The 20174-nt window shown below is 41.5% G+C and overlaps 1 protein-coding gene across 1 annotated transcript in view; it reads right to left on the reverse strand.

Annotated features, from left to right (window-relative positions):
- TBCD (tubulin folding cofactor D) overlaps positions 1-20174 on the reverse strand; it is a 114620-nt gene that overhangs the window by 55677 nt on the left and 38769 nt on the right. The window contains exons 15-16 of the mRNA XM_039561998.1: positions 10586-10742; positions 2081-2138 (exon numbers count right to left, since the gene is read on the reverse strand). Coding sequence (XP_039417932.1) covers positions 2081-2138; positions 10586-10742 — 215 coding nt within the window. The remainder of the gene's footprint in view (positions 1-2080; positions 2139-10585; positions 10743-20174) is intronic.

Raw genomic sequence — 20174 nt, forward strand, 5'->3', positions numbered from 1 at the left:
CTATTCACCATTTTATTTTATTGGTGCTCTGCATTATAATATACTGCATATTGTAATAGATAGAAAACCTAGTAAAACATGTTGTTTATTTAAATATGTGTTTAACTGTAGTAATGATTGGAAATATTTAGCACTCCCAGGTATTTTTCTTCAAAATTGTAGTAATGGCTGGTAAACACAAAATATTTCTTTGCCTTTCTAAAATAAGGGAAAAGGCTTTAGTAATTTCCTAACTATCCATCAAACAGCTATTCCAAATTTTGACCAGCTCAGAATTAGAAAGCACTAGTGAAAAAATTAGTGAGACTGGAGGTAGCTGACTTGCAGACAGCTCAAGAGCCTGGGCTACAGCAGAAGAGGAAAGGGAGGAAGAATGTGCTGGGTTTTGTACTCATCAGAAATACAGATACACATGCTGCACTAAGCTCACAGCTTTAGTCAACAGCGCTGGTTTAGCACACAGTTCATGGTACAACTATCAGTTTATGTTTAAGTGTAGTTAAGAAACACACTGATGATCACAGAGGACAATTAAATCAAGGTACCAAAGGTAACCAGCACACCTGTAGTGGCAATTGTGTTATAAAGATTTCTCCTCTATGTATATATAAACCCTGATTCTGAGGACAGTTCCTAGGGATCACATAAATAATTCACTGTCCACCACCTCTGCTCCCTAATGTTTTGTGCAGCTCTCAGGAAAGCAAATTCCTCTTAGGAATTGATTTGAATAAAGGGACTTAAACTAGCCAAGAAGAACAAATTCTACAGTTTCTAAAATGTAGGAGTTGAAGTTTGGGGGTAGTAGCATGGCTGATACTCATTAGTTGTACAGTATGAGAAGAATATGTCCTGGCACTACTCAGCAACCTGCAGCACCTTGGCTTGCGTTGGTCTGAGCACCTCCAGACCCAGGAGCCGTGGTGGGATTGCTCAAGCACTGACTCACTTCCCCAGCAATTACACTGCAGCTTCATTCAGCAGCTTCAACTCACCAGCAGAGGTGTGGCTACAAAAAGTAAGGATGCTATCCAGGTATCCCTGAGAAACCCTTCTGATGTTATAAACATCAGCTTTCAAAATTTCAGTCCAAAAAATCAGACTGACTTGGTAATGTGCATATTGCAAAGGCTGTTTTGTTTTGGTTTTTTTTTTAACACATTCACAGTGGCATTTATTGTCAGGAACAGAGACATCTGGTTCTTTGGCAGACACTCTTTGGTCCTGGTTCAAGTTCATACAGTTATAGGGTGGAGTTTTTTACATTTGCATAAGAAAATGTGGTTTATCTGTTGAAAGATACAATTCACACTTTTTTTTTTAAAGAAAGCAAGTTCAGTATCTACAACACACAGACTTAAATTCTCATAGATAAGATGTCCATTCTTTCTTCTTCTCAAATTCTCTAACTAGAGAAATCTGTAATTCTCCATCATTTCCCTTCTCTTAAGAATACTGCTCTCAACTCTCAACAACAGAAATATTTTCTAAAAAAAGTTCCCACAGAATATACTTTGGTGTCAGTTCTATTCACTACACAAGAGTACCTGCCTAATGGATTTGTCACTTTCTTTTAAAAATTCCCAGTCCTATGGAAAGAGTTTTATACAACAACTGAAAATATGTTTGAAGGAGAGAGCTTATTCTAGAAATTTTCAGCTTGCCACGATTAAAGGGTAACAGCTGATGCACAACCAGAAAAGTGTAACCTCACAAAACTCACCAGCTTGGAGCCTTGCAAAAGAGCCAATATCTGTGTATTATGTAGGACCCTTTTGTCTGTGATCTTGTGACTACAAAATGCTAAATAACTCTTCCTTAGATACTTTATCTTGATCATCATGACAGCAATACAGCAGTCTGTTAACTGTGGCCATAAATCAAGATGTGCATCTGTGGATTATATAAGTTAACATTTAAATTCACATGATACTTCTAAGGATTTTAAAGAACGCTTTTTTTGCTCCCAACTTAATATTTTGCTTCTCTACTGTAGCTCAATGCAGTTAAGTCTACAAATTATTAAATGAAAACAAACAAAAAGTAACAGAGTCATGGAAGCTGGAATGTGGTAACTTACAGAAGCAGCTCTTCTGCAATTAACATCACGATCAAATACTGCAGCAATAACCAATGCACTGAGGAAATAAAACACTGGGCATTAGTACCAAATATATGAAAAGAAATGTGCAATGCCATCATTTCAACATTTAGCCTTCTAAGCAGAACAGGCAGCACGTCCTCTAAGCAGCTTATTATTTAGAAATACAAGCCTGAACTAAAATCTCAGTTGAAGTAACCTTGTACTTCCTTGTTTCTCTGTGGACTTCCCACAGCACAACAGCCACCCCACTGTGTCAAAAGAATTTATGGAATACACAAATACATTTACTGCACAGAAAGGTTTTCTGTTTTAAACAGAGCAGGGGTTTAAAACCTGGGCATAACAATCATCTCTAATGCGAGACTCAGACAGTGCAATTTTAAATTAAAACTTGGAAATACAGTTTCTCAATAGCCAAAAGCACAGCAAGTCTTGTGTAAGGCTTAAACACAACACAAAGTTAAGCAATGGAAACCTGCAGTTATCTCCACAAGAACAGTCACATCCTGTAAGGCACAAAAATCAAACAATATGCAAATCCTGATAGAAAGTAACCTGCAAGATAAACTGCCAAGCAGTTTTTTTAGGGTGACCTGTCGAGACAGAAGAACAATTATACGAAACAATTTCTTCATGCATGAAGTCTGGTGACCTGCACAGGGTAATTCTTCTGCCTCAAAAGAACTGCTGTTCAAAGATGTGCTACACAACACAGGAGAGAGAATATATCCCAGGACATGCAGTCTGCAGCTTTAGAAATCCACCTCCAGCATTCAATTAACTTCAGCAACAAATAAACATCACTTCAGGAGAATCATTTAAGCAGAAAATTATTCCTTTCAAACCCTGAAACTCTTCATTACATGATTTATTGACTCCAGGCAAAACCGGAAATAAATACTGGCTGAACAGTAAATTCAAGATAGCTTTGCTTCAGCATAAGGATATTAATTACACTGATAATATCAAACTTCCCTGGGTAGTGGCTATCAGTTCCCTACAGTGATGAATACTGCGTTGTTCCAATTCCCTGAAATGCACAGTCAGCTTGGCCTCTGTAATTTCAGTTTATCTCCATTAGGGAAAACAGGAGACAGAAAGCCAGAATGAAATGAAAACAAACCCCAATAAAGTGTTCTAAAGACAGTTAATGCTTTCTTATTGCTACTTGCAGGAGCAATACCCTTCTGTGCCACAAAGACAAGAGGAAAGAGGAGGTCACAGAAACAACAGTGCCTGGAAGAGCAAACATTCAGGAAGCGTTCCATCAGGAAGCAGCACACATGGCTCACTGCTGAAAAACTGCTGGGTCAGATACACACTCTTCATACTGTGCTTGCTAATTCTCTGGCACACAGAGAGACTTAGAAATTATTTCAAAAGGACTCTTAAGAAGTATATAGTTTTAATGATATGACCAGCTCCCATAACTGTTTTAATTAGAGAACTTTCAAGACTAAAGGAATGGGATGAAAATGATCCTTGAAACCAGAAAGAAGCAAATTTCTGCCTGCATTTCTAATTGTACAGACTGTAAGCTAGAACAGTAATTTGTCAGTTATGCAGTATTTCAATATTGGTCTTTTCCAAAGAGGGGAAAGAAAACCCCCACCCACAAAAACACCCCTCATCACACCAAGAAGCTCAGAATCGAGTGCTGCCCTCACTGCATCAAACAAAAGCTCATCTTATAATCACATTATACTTCCCCATTTCTTTCTTATTCCTCTGTTACCTTAAGACAAAGCTGTGTAAGTAAAGCCAGCAAAGCAACATATTGTCTGTGATACCACCTGAGTCACTCAGTGCTGCAACCAAACACTGTGTTAAGCAAAATAAAAACCCCAAGAATTCTATCATTGCCCCGTTATATTCCTAAATCATACTGCAGCCACTATTTTATGTTAATCCTTTTAATGAGGTATTCTAACTTATCAAACAGCACAAATACTCCTTTCAGGCTAATTCCCACTTGGAAGTGCAGGCACATCCTCCACAAAGCCAGGCTGAGTGCAGAAGGCAGCGTGCCGAGGGTGAAACACATCTAAGGTGTCTTCACCTGTCTGCTTTGTCGTGGGAGTTTATGTGATACTGCACCAGGATTTCCTAACATAAAGAAACTGTTTATGTCAAACCAAGTGGGATTTTTTTTTAAGCTACTCAAAGCATCGTGTCTTGACTTGTCAAGTGCACCACACCTGCCTGCTGCCAGGCAGGCCAGAGGATGGGCTTTGCACCCTCCAGCCCCTACAGAACACCTTTCCTGGCTCCTTGTTGCACCCTCCAGTCCCTATGGATCACCCTTCTTGGCTCCTTGAGGGATATGGAGCCTGTATGCATGACAGCAGTTAAGTGCACAATAAACACAAACAGACTTTAAAAGTAAGTTGCAATTTTATCAGTCAACTAATAATTCTCCCTTTCTCCATTTTCCCTTCTTTGCTCCTCCAGGGACTCACCTAGCCAGCTTCAGGGGAAAGTCAGAAGGATTCAGTATGGCAGTGGGCACTTCCCCAGCCCACCTGGATCTCATTCCCTTCCCTGACAAGGTGGAAATCACCAGAGAGCAGAGGCAGGCCAGGTGAGAGACATCAGAACACAGAAACAGCACAAACACCAATTACCCTCAACTTACAAGGACCAGGTGTACCAGGCAATAAACCTGAATTCCCTTTACCACCTGGAGCAGGCACTTCCAGTCTCCACTAGCCACAAGCAGCAAGAAGCTGATCCTACTGCTAACCCCTGGGAAGCTGCTACCATCAGTTCCAGTGTGCCACCCTGAAGCTGTGGGATGAGAAAAATAAACTCTCAAACCTCTTACCTATTTGGTACAAACCCAAAATTTCCTTCCTGTGCCCTAAAAAAGGGTGAAGTCTAAGTGGTAACAGGACAGAATGGTAAACTCTCCTCCCTGCTGTACATTAGGAAAGGGAAAGGCACAATAACCACCACAAGCAAAGTGGGTTTGAACAATCCAAGCAAGTTAACAAAAGGAGGTGAGACCAGAGTCAGACTCAGGTCTGTCGTGCACTGCTGCTGCAAACAGCCCCTTCTGCACCTCTCCAGTTGTGCCAGTGCCCAGCTGGGAGGGCTACACAGCAAGCTGGGTGATGAAAACACATCTAGACTCAGGGGTTTTTTTCACTTTTGAGACCAGAGCAGTTCCCCTATTAACTTTATCCCATGGAGCTGTGTTACACCACTGCAGGAGCAAGCAGAAGGGCCTGCTCCAGCCACACTGCAGATGACTGTCTCAGATTTAATTCCTCCTTTTATTTAGGAGAAGGTCTAAGGAGAAGGAGAAATGCTGTGACATTCCCATTTCCACACTGCCTGCTTCTGCAGTCCCTCTAACCCAGCTCACACAGAGCTCTCACACTTCCTGCTGGCCACCCACCCTCCTACACTGTTCAGTGGGTTATTCCAATCCAAAACTTTGAAGTACAACGATGAAAGTCTAAAAATACACATGTGGAAAAGAGCAACAAGAAAAATACTTAGAACAGGAGTGACAAATCCTGCTATTAACAAAAAAAAAGAAAGAAAAAAGGAGGTCTGAGATGCCCCTGCAGGAGGTCACTTTACCCAAGTGCCTTCAGCACCCTGCTCTCCTCTGCAGGTACATGACAGCAGAAAGCCATTCTCCGTATTTCATCATGGTACAAGACATAGCTCAAAGCAATGCTTCAGATTTCCCCAGTTCTGCAGGACAATCCTGCCCTGGAGCAAGCTCCATCATCCATCCTGAGCCACACCTGCCTGTTCCCCCCTCCCAAAGCCAGGCAGCACCCCGGGGAAGCCAAGGCCGCCCGCCCTCGCGCGCTGCACCCACGGCGTGTGCCCGTGCTCTGCTGCACAGAGACAGATCCCAGCTCCCAACAGATCCCAGCTCCCAACAGATCCCAGATCCCAACAGATCCCAGCTCCTGACACCCTACACCAGCCACAACAGGCAAAGGAACCTGCACCCTGCACAGCTCCATGCGGTTCAGATAGCCAGCAACCATTTAATCACTCTAATTGTATTACAGAGTGCAAGTATGTTTTCCTTTTTATTTTTTGTTTAGGTTTTAAACAAAACAGTTCAGCTGCTTGCTGTGCACCTGCCACTTCACAGACAGCAACTTCCACACCTAAGGGGGCAGGAATCAAATTACCTGCATTTCCAAGTCATTAAATTCTGTTTCACTTTCCTCATAGGTAAGCTTAAAAAGAGAGGCTGCATGTAGAGACTGGGAGAGAAACGAAGCTCAGTCAAGTAGTGCTTTTATAATGATATGCTTGAACAGCAACTTCAGTGAGTGCATCTCAAAAAAGAGCAACGCTGTCCTGCAAAAGAAGTGAAGTTTCATCTACACTGCCAAGAATTTTCTTTTTGTGGTCCTGTAGTTTGAATAGATGAGGCAAGGTTTTAGAAACCAGTTTAACTAGACTTAAGCAAACCATTAAGCAGATGTGAGCAAGTGTATCTTGTTGAAATATGGAAAGGGAAAAAAAACTGACATGGAAAAATACAAGCAAGTACTATTAGAAATACTCTTGGACATGTATTTCCAATAAGTGTTCTCCATATTTTTGCTTTCTTTTTGTTTTTTTAGAAGAGTGGCAAGGTCAGGAAGGAGAAGGGCTGATCTAGGTTCTACAGCAATCTGTTTGCAACTTCAATATTCTGCCAATTTCATCACTGAACAGAACATTCATAAGAAAACAGGGAAGAATCAGCTGGCAGTGAATGATGGAGAGAAGGATTTATTTCAAAACACTGTCAGAAATTTTACTAAAAAAAAAATCTGACTTTATGCAGTTTAAAGTGATTTTTCACTGGTCCAAAGTGAAATATTTATGTTCCTTATGTGCTAAAAACACATCTTTCAATTACATAATGATACAAGAAAAGGAAAAAAGAATCCCCCACAAATCACCCTCTGCTTTAACACCTTAACTGCTGTTAAGGGGATGTAGGGCAGGACCCAGTTCATGTATTTGGGTACCTAAGTGGGTCCCATGTGCCTCCAGCAGCTAAACACTAAGTGCAGGATAAACCTTGTGCAATTCCCAGCACTAAGTGAAGCCAGCAGTTCAGGACTGCAATCACTCACTACCGTTTTGGAAGGTGTTTACAATTTTTCTGTAACAGTGTGTATCCTTATCCAGGCAGATGTTTTTGCTGTGTAATTCAGCTCACAATGGATATTATGCACTTTGTTTCAAGATGCTGAGTGCTGCATTTTTTAAGGGTAGCAACAATTTGCTTGTGGCTAGAAGTATGACTCTTCCTTAAGTAAAACAGTGACACACCTAAGGCTAGATTTAAAAAAAAGCCATATGTAATTATCGGCTTGCTGACACAATAGGTGAAACTGTGTGTCATACTTTATTTGAATTTTTGTTTTCACCATTTTTCTTTGGAGTGGCAATTCTACCTTCAAGAGTTGATTTAGAAAAGGAATGGCCACTATAACTACAAAGATTTTTAAGTAAAGCCTTATATAGCATTAATACTTGCTAAAATAGCTTGCAGCTTTGTTGGAAAACTAAGATATTACAAACCATAACACCTTACAGCTGTTCATTAGCAATTTTCAGCTTCCACCCCGTGTTTCTCTACATCCCACCAATTTATTCCCAACAACTGAAGTTGTCAGAGGTGGCACAGCCACAGCACTCATTGGTATTGCTACCACAGGCAGAGGGATCTCAATTATTGTCACTTGACACTTTCCTGAAAAGAATTTGTTTCCAGAAGAGGCTGGTAGCTAAAGGACATGAACTTCTTCAGAAACACAACCTGCTGTTCTAAGCACCTGTTCCAGAGGTCCCACCAATGGCTTTGTGACAGTAAAACAAAATACCACAAACCCTGAAAAATCACAAGGGTAAGCCTGCCTCAAGCCTATGGAGAACAACACTGCAGTATGGCAGGGTGAAAGGAGTAAATGATTTATGAAATATATTGCTCAAAGCATCACGAGCAGGAGAAAAGTTCTGACAAACAGATCAGATCAGAATTCTGATCAAGAGAAGGCTTGAACACTCACAAGTGGGCTTTTCACAAGCAACAAGCTTGCCTGACCTTAAAAGAAACCTTTAAACTTTTTCAACTCAGAGGATGGAAGCAGAGGTTTTATTTTCATCAAGCTGCTGACCGAATCTAGAAAAATCACCAGATTTGAACCAGACTTCAGGATGAGTCTGGCCATACCAAGACTGAAGATTTTCTGGCAGTGAGAACATAAATGTAACTCTGCAGAGCTGCTACCAGCCTGCCAGGGCCATTTGTTACCAGTCTGGTCACAGGTGTCAGCATGCCTTCAGTGCTACCATTAGTGCTGGTTAGATTAAAAACAGGAATACAAGATTGTACTCACGGCATTATTTCACTGTGCAAGTACACCTTTAGGTACCCTCAGGTAAGAGTTTCATACTACAAATAATTTACCATGAACTCAGCTAGAAGTGAATTGAATATGCCCTTACTGTGGCAAATGTCACTGTTGCTAGCATGCCAAAGTGAAGCAGGGCTATTCTGGAGCTCCACATTCTCTTTCCAAAAGTTATCCTGAAACAGTGGATGGCATCACATTCTAGCACAGCTTAGAGTTACCAGACTCTTCTCCTTTACTATCCATGCCATTGGAGATGAAACAGCATCAAAACACCATGAAACAGCTTCATGAGAGAAACAAGGCTAAGATGTCTCAGAATTTGTCTGCTCACTGTGTTAAAAATGGAAGAAAAAGAAGTTGAACAGCAGGTTCTTAGAAAGGAAGGTTTTATCAAGGTCTCAAAAAACGGCAGGAGCAAGTACCACTGGACAGAGACCTGTTGGATGATCCTGCATTGAAGGACCAGCACTGAAAAGTGAAGCTACAGGGGTGAAAAACAGCAGAGACCAGCCAGGACACTGTGGTCAAGGAATAAAAATAGATTAATTTACAGATTGTGTCAAAGAACTTTAACTACTGTTTCTAAAGAAGAAAGAAACAGTCATATATTCTTTGGGAACCTGCTGAGCTCAGTAGGTAGCCCAGTGTTAGCAAACTAGGCTTTTTGGATGAGCTTGAAATAGTTCTGTCAGCAATCAAGAAGCAAGGAAGTCCCTAAAAATTAAGGCAGATATCCAGAACCACAGATCACTGTATAGTCCAAACTTCTTTTTATTTTTTTTGAAAAAGAAAATACTAAGTGACCACTGATCAAAACCCTTCCGATGGAGATAAAGTTGCCTGAGTTGCTGCTATCAATGGTTGTACTAAAAGTGTGCCAAGAAACTGTTAGAAGCCACCTGTGTGTTTGCAGTGCAAGTCACCCATTAAGACACCTCGAAATGTCAGCCAGCGTGTGGCCAACAAAAAGACCAAACAATAGAGAGAGAATCCCACAGCCACGGAGGCAGGAAAACACAAGATGAAAGAAAAAAGGTAAAACCAGTTTGTATCTGCAATGATATTGACAGTATTAAGTGAAAAGTTGCAGCAACTTCTGGTCCACCGTTGCAGTACCACAGATTTGGAAATCTCTTAAAGATTTTACTTTTGAAAGTCTTTTGAAACAGAAACCACAGATTGAAAAAGATCTACACCAGGCACTTCCATTCACTGCTAAGTGAGATCCTGGACTCTGCTTTGCTCTATAAAACCACAAGGTATCAAAAGAGGAAAAGTTCTCTCATGTATTTGTTAATTTTAACTCAAACATCTTCTTAGGAATAATAAAACCCCCACTATTCAAAAGTGCTGTGTTACTAAGAATTCAGTATCGCCACATAAAGTTCTGACCCATTTCAGAAACTGAAATGGCTTTATTTTTTTATTCAAAATAATCTTTGAATTGGAGCACTTCAAAAGGAAAATTATAGTTTGTATGGAAGTAGAGCTGAAGTGTATTTTATTCTTTCAGACTTAACCTGCTCAATTTGCAAGCTGTAAGCTGGTCAATAAAAATATATTTTATTCCTTGCACAACACCCATCTGACAAAGTCCCAGAAATCTTGGATGGTTAAGAACAAGACCCACCTGAAAAAAGTAAGAAACAACCTCTTCCTTAAGTTTTCTCCTAGTACTTCCAGCTCTTTATGACTCCATAAAACAACTCCTCAGTTTGTTATTTCTACCTCTACTGAACTAAGGTTCCAAATCTTCTTAAACTCCCTGAGCTGGTGTCACTGAGCTCCCCACAGAGAAGGTGGATCAAGCAGACAAAAGATAACACCCTGCTAAAGCCTCCACTGATTTCTCTTATCCCACTTACAGTGAATTTCTATGGATTTTCCTTTGGTTTTCCTATTACAGATGAACAGAGGGAAATGAAATCATTGCACCTGATACAGAAACACTTAGATATCTTTATGTCACCGCCATCCCACTCATATGCAATTCTTTATTTTTCAGCATACCTGTTAGCACACACGTTAAGTTGTAACAGATTTAGGAAAACGACCTGTCAGTGTAGATCAGTTTCCTACTGGCACAGCTCACCTTGAGATGGGGTTGATGAAGGGGATGAGCTCGGCGGGCTCGTAGGCGCGAGCGAAGGCCCAGCACACGTAACACGCCGCGTCCCTGACGTTGGAGCCCACGCTGCACGCCCCCCTCTTCTCATCGTACGTCAGCGCCTTCAGCATGACAGGAACCACTGTTACAGCAGAAACATCCACAACAGCAACAATTAGCACCTTCAAGACCATCTCGTTCCACCCCCCTGCCATGGGCAGGGACACCTTCCAGACCAGGTTGCTCAAATCCTCATTCTGGCCCTGGCCTTGGACACTTCCAGGGATGGGGCAGGCACAGCTTCTCTGGGCAACCTGGGCCAGGGTCTCACCAGCCTCACAGGGAAGAACTTCTTCCTGATATCTGACCTAAACCTACACTCTTTTAGTTAAAATCCATTCCCCCTTGTCCTGTCACTACATGCAGGAGTCAATAACATTTCTCTACAGATAACAGAGCTTCTAAAACCTGAAAGGATAATTTTTTTACACCGTGCTAGTAACACATTGCCACAGTTTAAGAAATATGAATGCAGGGCTCCCCAGAGGGCCTTCATTTGGTATCTGCACATCCAGACAGCAAATCTGAATACATCTCTCTCTAGATGGCACAACTTTATTAGATGAATAATGTCTGCAGAAACAACAGCCTCTAAAAAAAACCCCACAATTTCTCTCTTGTTTTTTTTTTCTTGTATCAAATTTATCAAATGCATCTTTTTTCCTTAGAAAATACTTGTCCCAAGGTGATCCCATTAAAAAGAAATGGGATCACTGAGCTGTATTTTATTAGCAATCTGTGCCTGGATATCCTTGAGTGGATATAATCACAAAATAATTAAAACTTCCATGTGCTGTTCATCACCGTGTACTGCTGCTTTAAACAAAAAGATAGACACCGTGACTGGAGAAGTGAAGTGTTAAAAGGCTGCTTAAATTCATTTTAAGCTGCTAAAGAAAATTAAGCAGTAGATACAGGGATGGACGAGATCTGGCTAACAGAAGCATAAACACTACATGGGAAACAGCACAATTCCTATTCTGGAACAGCGATCCATCCCTGCCTGCTGTATTTTTGGACATTTCCCAGTTCCTAAAGAAACTGCAATGAAAGTATTTAAAAATGCTGCCTAGCTTGTTTTGAAAACTGCCGCATCAACTGATGAGAAAAATGGAATTTGCTGGTTCTACAGGAACACTCAAGCAGGCGCCAAAGGCAATTTTGCAAAGCTGCATCACATTCCCCTCAGTGCAGGTGATCACTCCAGCTCCTTCCGACAGCTGTGAGCGCACTCCCACCTCTGTGCAGTGAGGGAAAGGGGGAAGGAGGATCCTCCAGCAGCTCCTCACATTTGGATTGTCTCCATGAAAGAAAAAAGGTGGTTTTGCAGTTTAATGTCCCAAATGCTGGGCACGCCACCAAAAGGCACCCAGTGTGTCAGGGTCAGGGACAGTGGTGATGCTCCAGGGGCTGTTGGCCAGGGCAGCTCGAGCTCTCACACCTCTCTGGTGTCCTTTTCCTACATCTGGGACTCACAGCATTGCTCTGTGTGACTGCAAAGTGTGGAGACACAGGAAAGGAAGGGACCAACAGTGGGCATTGGGAAGGTGGGACAAGCACGGGAAACAAGGCGAGGTGTGCAGCACGAGTCATTAGAAACACAAGAACAAGAGAAATACCGATCTAGGCATCATCTGGTAAAGTTTTGTGCTATCACTGGTTGAGTATTTACTGGTGAACCATGGGCTATGGGAAATGCTGAATAAAAACTGCTCCTGACAAGTGGTTTGCATGTTCAAAAAAGCAGGTTCTCGCTGGTATTTAAGAGTTATAAAAACCCAGAAGAAACACTACCCAAAATTCCTGGTTTAACTTAATTTCTTGCTCTAGAGGTTCCTCCAACACTGCGTCAAACCTTAACCTAAAGTCACTTTACCCAAAAAAATCACAGATTTAAAAATCCAAAAACTTTAGAACAAAAATCCTCCAGAAGAAACTTATTTAAGTTTGGTAGGACGGAGACAAAATTCTTTGATTTTTGAAATTATGAACATGCCTTTTTTATTGAAAAGTAGGAGGCTGGAAGTTGCAGCAAGAAGATCTGAACTGTTCCTTAACTTTACAGCTTTAACTTTAAAAGTTTAGCTTTAATTTTACAAGTTTCCATTTCTTTACAGATCTCCAGTTTGCAGTTCTTCACATCTTTACTTCATAGATCTTCAGTTGTTTAAAAAGTGTGCCAGCAAAACCAGAGGATAAATAGTGTCCACTCTCAAGCTGATTATTTAAACAAAATCCACCTGTGCAGGCCTGTGAATGCTCAAGAAAACACAGTCACCTTTACCTGTAGCCTGAAGGTATCAATAAGCACCTGCTTCACCCCACCCTGCCATGCCCAAGAGTGTCACTGCAGTTGCAGCACAGCCCTGTGCTCAAGCCTTGGAAAATAAAGAAACAACTTCTGGCATTACAAACAACAGGGTTGGGTTGGTTTTTTTTTTCCTCATGCTGGAAACAGGTTGCACAGATATTTTGCTTTTTAAACACAGATTTTACACAGTCAGGTGCTCAGGGCAGGTGAGAGACAATAAAAGTCTGGTGAAGGAGCTTGTGGAAGACATTGGATACTGAAAGATTCCATGTATTTAAATGAAAGATCCCTTCTACTGGTCCTTTAAAAACATACTTTACACCAACCTCGACTATAACCTGTGCCATCCAGAGCCTTTTGTCACTTTAACTCCATATAGTAATTTTTTTTATTTAGTGCAATATTTATCATATAAAATATACAAATACAGCAGTCAAGCAAACAACAAAAACCTGTTCCTCAGCCCTAGGCCTTGTCTCCACAAGAAAATTGCAAAATGTCAAGTCAACCTTATTTAATTTAAAAGAGATTTTCATTGGATATGAGGTTAAGTAAGAATTCTCTAAATTTAGTTTAAAACTAAAATATTTAACTTAAAAGAGATTACGTCAATGTTATCTTAGACAAGCACTATGTTTTTATAAGGACTGTTTAGGCAGAGAAGCTGTTCCAATCCATAAAAAAAATATCGCAAATCCTTCTAATTTAGAATTACGTAAGAAAAAGTACTACAAAGTGGACGTTTGCTATTCCTGAAGGGTGCATTGTGCACAATGTCACAGTAGGAGCAGCTACAAATTAATGAATGATGAAGTTTAAACACAGTTATGTATTCAACACAAAGAATATAGTAATTTTGTTCTTCAAATTTTTCGTCAATGAAAATTAACTCAGTGCACAACATTCAGCCTCTTTGTGAGCCTCAGGCTTAAAATAACTAGTGCAGACATCTGCAGTGTGTTGTTTCCTAAAAATACAACTCTGGCTCCTCCGTGTACAGAACATCAGGTTTGAGACCACTCACTCCTACATGGCACCCCAGCCTCTGGAAAGAGGCAGGTCCTAATTGGAACTTCGTTATGGCTCTTGTACTGATATTTACTGTCTCAACACAGATGCAAACACCAGAAAGTTCAGGTTAGGCCCATTACCAGAAATAAGTACTTGTTTAAAATGTTGCCAAACATCTCTGAATTGTTCTCGTTCTCTATATAGTTTGTTGACTCCAGAATTGGCCTTTAAAGGGCTGAGAGGATAAATTCTCCAGTGGGGATCACAAAATGTGTGTGCTGCTTTGGCTGTGGAAAAGTTCTCTGTGCTCCTGTGAGATGCTCCGACATCCCATCCCCAAGGGCAAGTGCCTCAAAACTGCCCACGGGTGACCTCTCCTCTGCCATTCCTGCCCCCGGGGCTGACCTCATTACAAGTTTGCCAGGGAAGAGGGAAGGGTACCACAGCTCCTGCACGCCCAGAAGGGATGTGAGGACTCTGAAGCTGCTGGAACCTTCCTGTTGCCCCCAGTGCTGAGCCCACGCACGGCTGAGCCCACCTCCACAAACCCGACCAGCACTCTGTGCCCCGTGACTGCGAAGGGCTGCGTCTGTCTGGCTGCAATCTCACTTCAGTCTCTCACTACGTAACGAATTAAGAGAGTCTTTAATTATATGGTCACGTGGTAGTTTTTCCATGGAGCTATCTCAGCCAGCCCACAGGACAGACCTGCTCCAGCGATGAATCACGGCAGGGCAGCAGAGGAGGTTGTCGTCTGCCTGGCTGCTGAGGGTGGAAAACATGGAATGCAAAGGCTGGCTGTCAGACAGGGAGAAGGGTTGGTGGGTTAAGCTGGATGTTGCCACAAAAGCTCACTGTTTGATAGCAGTCACGTTTCTCAAACGCAGTGCTGAAGAGCTGGACGCTGGCTCTGGTTGCCAGGGCCCTCTGCAAAGGGCTAAAGGCAGCCTTGCACCAGTGCCACGGCGCTGACAGGAGTGTGAGCTCTGAGTGTGGCGAGGAGCCAAGCAGGAAGCAGACAGATCTGGATTCCAGCCAGTCCATCCCAACATCCTTACGTAACACAGCCCTAAAAGCTCAAAGCCCCCTGCCTGGCTACACTCAGAGCAGCTGCTGACCCGGGACAGTTCTGAAACACAGAGCACTCCATGTTCTGGGGACCCACTGACACCCAAGGCTAGAGCAGAGACCTTCACACAGGTGTACAGCTGACAGAGCTCTGCCTCTGACTGAACCAACAGCTAACTGCAGTTAAAGACATGAAGGAACAGGCTTGTGGATAGAAATCCTACTGAGCAAACGAATTACTTACTCCAAAGGAGTATAAAAACTCTGTAAACTCATAACACTGCATGTCAGAAAAGAAGTATCACCCAAGAAAGCCCAGCCTTAAGGCTAAAGTTGTGCAATACCAAGATAAAACCCCATGGTGAAAAAGCCAGAAGCGATTCATTGTCATTTATTCCCTGCTCAGTGTTTACCCCATCTCCCAGTGGTGCTGGGGGAGGGACCTTTCCTGCTGCAGCTCCAGACACGGCATTTCTTCTTGCTCATACCTGCTGGCTAGTGAAAAAAAAATAAATCTGCACTATTTATAAAGCTTCCTTGCTAATTTGAAAACTATTACGGTGACATAGGCATTATAACTTTTTAAAAGGCTCTTTTCAAGACCATACATCATTTTTAAAGTTCACCTGCGTGTTAGAGAGAAGGAATTCCTCCACAACCAGCCTTTCAGGTTTGGGTGTTCTCGATTTTCTAAAGAGTCCACCTAAGACAGGCAGATTTTTTTTTTTTTTTTTTTTTTTTACTTCTTCCTGTATCTCTGATGAAAAGCACCTGGAATTTTGCCAAAAGCCTCACAATTTACCACCACTACAGAACACACCAACACACTACAGAAGCCTGACTTCGTGATGCATTGTCCCTCTCCTCCAACTCCTGGCACCTGCAAATCTGTAACAAACAACTTACTCTGGAATATGAAATCACAGAAGGTACTCCTTAAAAATAGAGAATGTAAACAAGTTTAAGAAGCTACATAATAGATTTCCATAAGACTATTCAAATCCTGGTCTAAGTTAAACCTCCTTCTAAAATGCTCTGGGAAGCAGTATTGGGTTCACTTTTGTTTTTTTTCATAAACGGCACAGTGAGATTGGACAAGCAAAAATAACCCTTCTGTCCACTGTGTAGAATAAGGAGACTCTGGGGGGTTTTTTTAAGTATATTTAGTTATATATAATATCAGTAAGCACCATCCCCTCTACTCTCAGATAAAAAGACAAAATACGCAGGAATCCAATCTTTTCTCCGTAACAGCACATGATCAAGTCTTCTCTGTACCAGGAGCACAGACAATTGGGTACTGCCCCAGAGCACATATCCATTCTAACCAAATTAACAAGAAAAAATTAACAATAGAAAATCAACAAGATATTTGCACCAGAAGCTGAGGGAATTTTAAAATCACAGACACAGCAGTCATGTGTACACAGACTTTCCTTCAAAGCTGTAGCATCTGCTATTGAGACTGGTTGAGTCTATTTGAAACCATCTGACAGCACCAGAGACTTCATTTCATAAACTTTTCACCAAAAATACACTTGACAATGGGATATCTTTAAAACAGAAAGCAAACACCAACTGAGAGAACCAGTGTTTCCTATTTCAACCATGAGCTTACCATTCAGCAGAAATAGCTCACAAATATGTCCCTAAGCCAGCCTCTTTTTGCATACTGGTAGAGTTGTGTCTGACCTCTCTGAAAAGGTAAAAAGCATCATGATTTTGTCATGGAATCCCACAATATCGTAGCCTGCCAAGTCCCCTCTCAAATGTGCCTCAGGCCCCTCACTAACAGACCTTCAACACTCCCTATTTGCTTCTTACAGGTTTTTGATGCTCCTCTTATTCTGAAGGTAACTCATGAACAGAAGAATTCTGCACAAATAGGTATTTCTCACTCTTTACTTCTACTTTTCATTTATACTGAGACTAAAAAAAATCAAATTCCAGGTTCAGATCAATTGTACCGACCCACCAGTACCAGACTCCTGAATTTCCCATTATCCCTGGATCCCATCAGCATTACTTCCCTCTGTTCAAATGCTGCTTTCATTGTTGCCACTGTTTAAAAAGGAGCAAGGGATTGTTGGAGTATTCCAATTTATTCCCTGTGAATGGGTAAGGGTATTTAAGAGAGCAGGAAGATTAAAAGTAACGTCTTCCTGGCTGGAATCCTCCCAAAATAAGCACATATTCACTGCAAGTGTAACCACAGGGCTCTTCCAATCTGCTTTCCCTGGCTTCCTTCTCTTGCTCTTCGGTGATGCAAATGTTTTCAACCTTAATTTTACACACACTCGATTTTATAGCAGGAAGAGGACCCCATAAGGAAGTTCTCTTGGTGAAACACTAACATGGATTGCATTTGAGAGATTGTCCCTGGCTTCCAGCAGAGACAGCCCAGGCCCCTGTGGCCTCGCAGCAGACACAGCTGGGACTATTCAGTGCTCAGTAAGTCCTTGAGAGCAACACCAGAACATTCTTCAGCTCACCACCAACACGTTAAGAACGCCCAGGAAGGTTCATGTTCCTCTACATGACACACCTTATTAGCTAGAAAGTTTATACTGTGCTGTCATCACGAGAAATTTTAATAACGTCCTTTCACGAGCAAACCAGAAATTCAAGTAAACTGGGATTCTCTTGTTTGTTTAGTATTTGTCCCCACCCAATTAAATAAAAAAAACCCCTAAAAATAATAGTCTGAAGCCTACAAAACCACAAATACAGCACCAAACAAAAGCTGTGAAATCATACTGAAACCACACTGAAATGTAAGTTTTTGGTTCTAGCATACACTGTAGAGTAAGGAATATTTCATTTTGGGGTGCTGCAATTCCAAATGCAGAATTGCACACAAATCCATCATCAGATCAAGAGATTTTAGTTGACTTCTGGCTATTTTGCTAGAAAAGTTTCTCCCACATGCAAATTATGCTGCATGATCCCTTCTAATAACAACTGAAATTTTACAGCTAAATGGTGACATGTAACTTTGAATGCAAAACCGTAACAGCCAAGCTGCAGCTCATGAACTGCAGCATCAGTATTGTTCAATGAAATAAAACAAAACATCAGGTTGTATTTGCTGGCTTCTACTCCCCACTTTAAAAATTTATTTAAATAGTAAACAACATATATTAATCATATATATACTTATAAAATTTGACACGTTTCAGAAAATAAAGCTATTTATTAAACTGAAATCTTAAAGTATGTTGAGTCTGGCAGTATTTGTTCCATGCCTCCCTGCTCTCTAGTGAGAGCAGCATCACAGCAGCCCCACGCCAGGTATGGCTCAAAGAAAAGTGAGTTTGTATATCCTGGAACTGCACATGACACAATTCAGGTCCTACTGCTGGATTCTATCAGCAAAACTTCACAGAGGCAAGAGAACTGGCTCAGAATTTCTGGTGTAAGTTTTGAAACTAAAAGCAGAAAAGGAAAAAATATTCAGCACGAAAATCGCTTTTAAAAGGATACAAGTGGAAAGAGAATTGTAACCAGAGCTTCAAGCAGAAGCTGAAAGTGCATTTTGCATCCCTGTGAGAATGACTGACAGGGAAAAGAGTCACAAGTAAAAACCCTCCCTTATAAACAGTTCATCCCTTTGCCTACAGTCCCAATTCCTGCTGTTTCCCACTTCCCCCGAGATGTTCCACTGCTGAAGGGAACCCAAGGAAAGATCATGCTAGTTCCAGACCAAACAGCACAGGCCACAATAAATATCTAAAAATGGGATCTGCAGTTGCTATTAACTGCTGAGCTTTTATTCTTTTCCCATACCAGTAATTTGCCCCAGTAATCCTGAACAAGTGGCTCCCAAACAGCAGCACAGTAATCTGCCCAGACGTATCTCTGCAGTCAGGGACTGGATTGTTGTGAAAAACAAAGGCACATTTCAAAGGTGTTATTCAAAAAGCATTAAGACTAATAACTATTCATATGGGATAGAAAAAAATAATTATGAGAATATTGTATGAGAATCACGTAGCGTTTTGGGGCACGATGTGAGTTACAGCAATTATATTCACATCCATTTGCCCCCTTCTGGGAATGGTGGGGAATAACCCAGCCCAAACATGCTGATGCAGAGAGCCAAATCCCTCGATAACTTCAGCTCAAGTGATCCTAGAAAGAAAAAAAGGACTTTCTGAGCTCAAAGCCACATATCCAGACACAGCTAAGGTGACACGGGCGAACATTGCAGCTCCAAGGCACTTCCTGTATAGGGGAAGCTAAGCTTCACCAGAGCTCCATGTCCATCCCTACCCACAATTACCTAGGATCATTCTGCTCTCCTGGAATAACTAAAGAGCTCACAGATTGGTAAGGCATCTCTGCAAAGACCTGGGAAAAACTGCTGGTGATGGAGAACCAGTGTCCATCCCTTGGGAGCAGCACTGGAGCCCTGAGTGCAACCAGCAGGGCCACTCCTGGCATCAGAGCAGAAGGGCAAGAAGTCTCTGATTAACACGGAGGTGATACCTGACTGGAGCAACACCTGGCACAAACTGACACATCCAGGGACTGGAATTCTGAACTGCAAGAGGAAAACAGAAATGAGACAGGCAGCGTATCCAGAACAGGGTAACTTTACCCCATTTGGATGCAGAGTTTCTGCAACTGGTATTTTGTTTTCTATTTAGTGCTAAAGCTGAGCCAAAAAAAGTAATGTAAAAGCAGACACAAGGAAGTTTGTAACATTTATAGAATGACAGGATTTTGCTACAGTAATTAAATCCATAAATTCAGCTACAGCTAAACAACACTTATTTAATACTGAATTTTACAAAGGAACCTAGAATAAAGAAGTATATTCTACACCAAAGAAGATAAAAGCTTCAACCCCACAGAGATACAAAAATAACCACATCTAAAAACAAAAAAAAAAGGCAACCTGGCAGAAATGTATCAATAAATCCAAATTTTATTATGTCAGTCCTGGTGCTCTTAATTAATCTGACTCGAGCTCAGGTAAATGAAAAAGGTGCTACCCACAGGAGACTGGGGCTACAGGATGTGATAAGAGTTAAAAATAAGCATGGAAACAACAGCACTGCAATCATGATTTAGCATTTCTACAAGTCTGCACAAACAGGAGTTCTCAGGGTCCTGTTCTGG

Source organism: Corvus cornix, chromosome 18 (assembly GCF_000738735.6).
Source record: "Corvus cornix cornix isolate S_Up_H32 chromosome 18, ASM73873v5, whole genome shotgun sequence".
Taxonomy (NCBI): domain Eukaryota; kingdom Metazoa; phylum Chordata; class Aves; order Passeriformes; family Corvidae; genus Corvus; species Corvus cornix.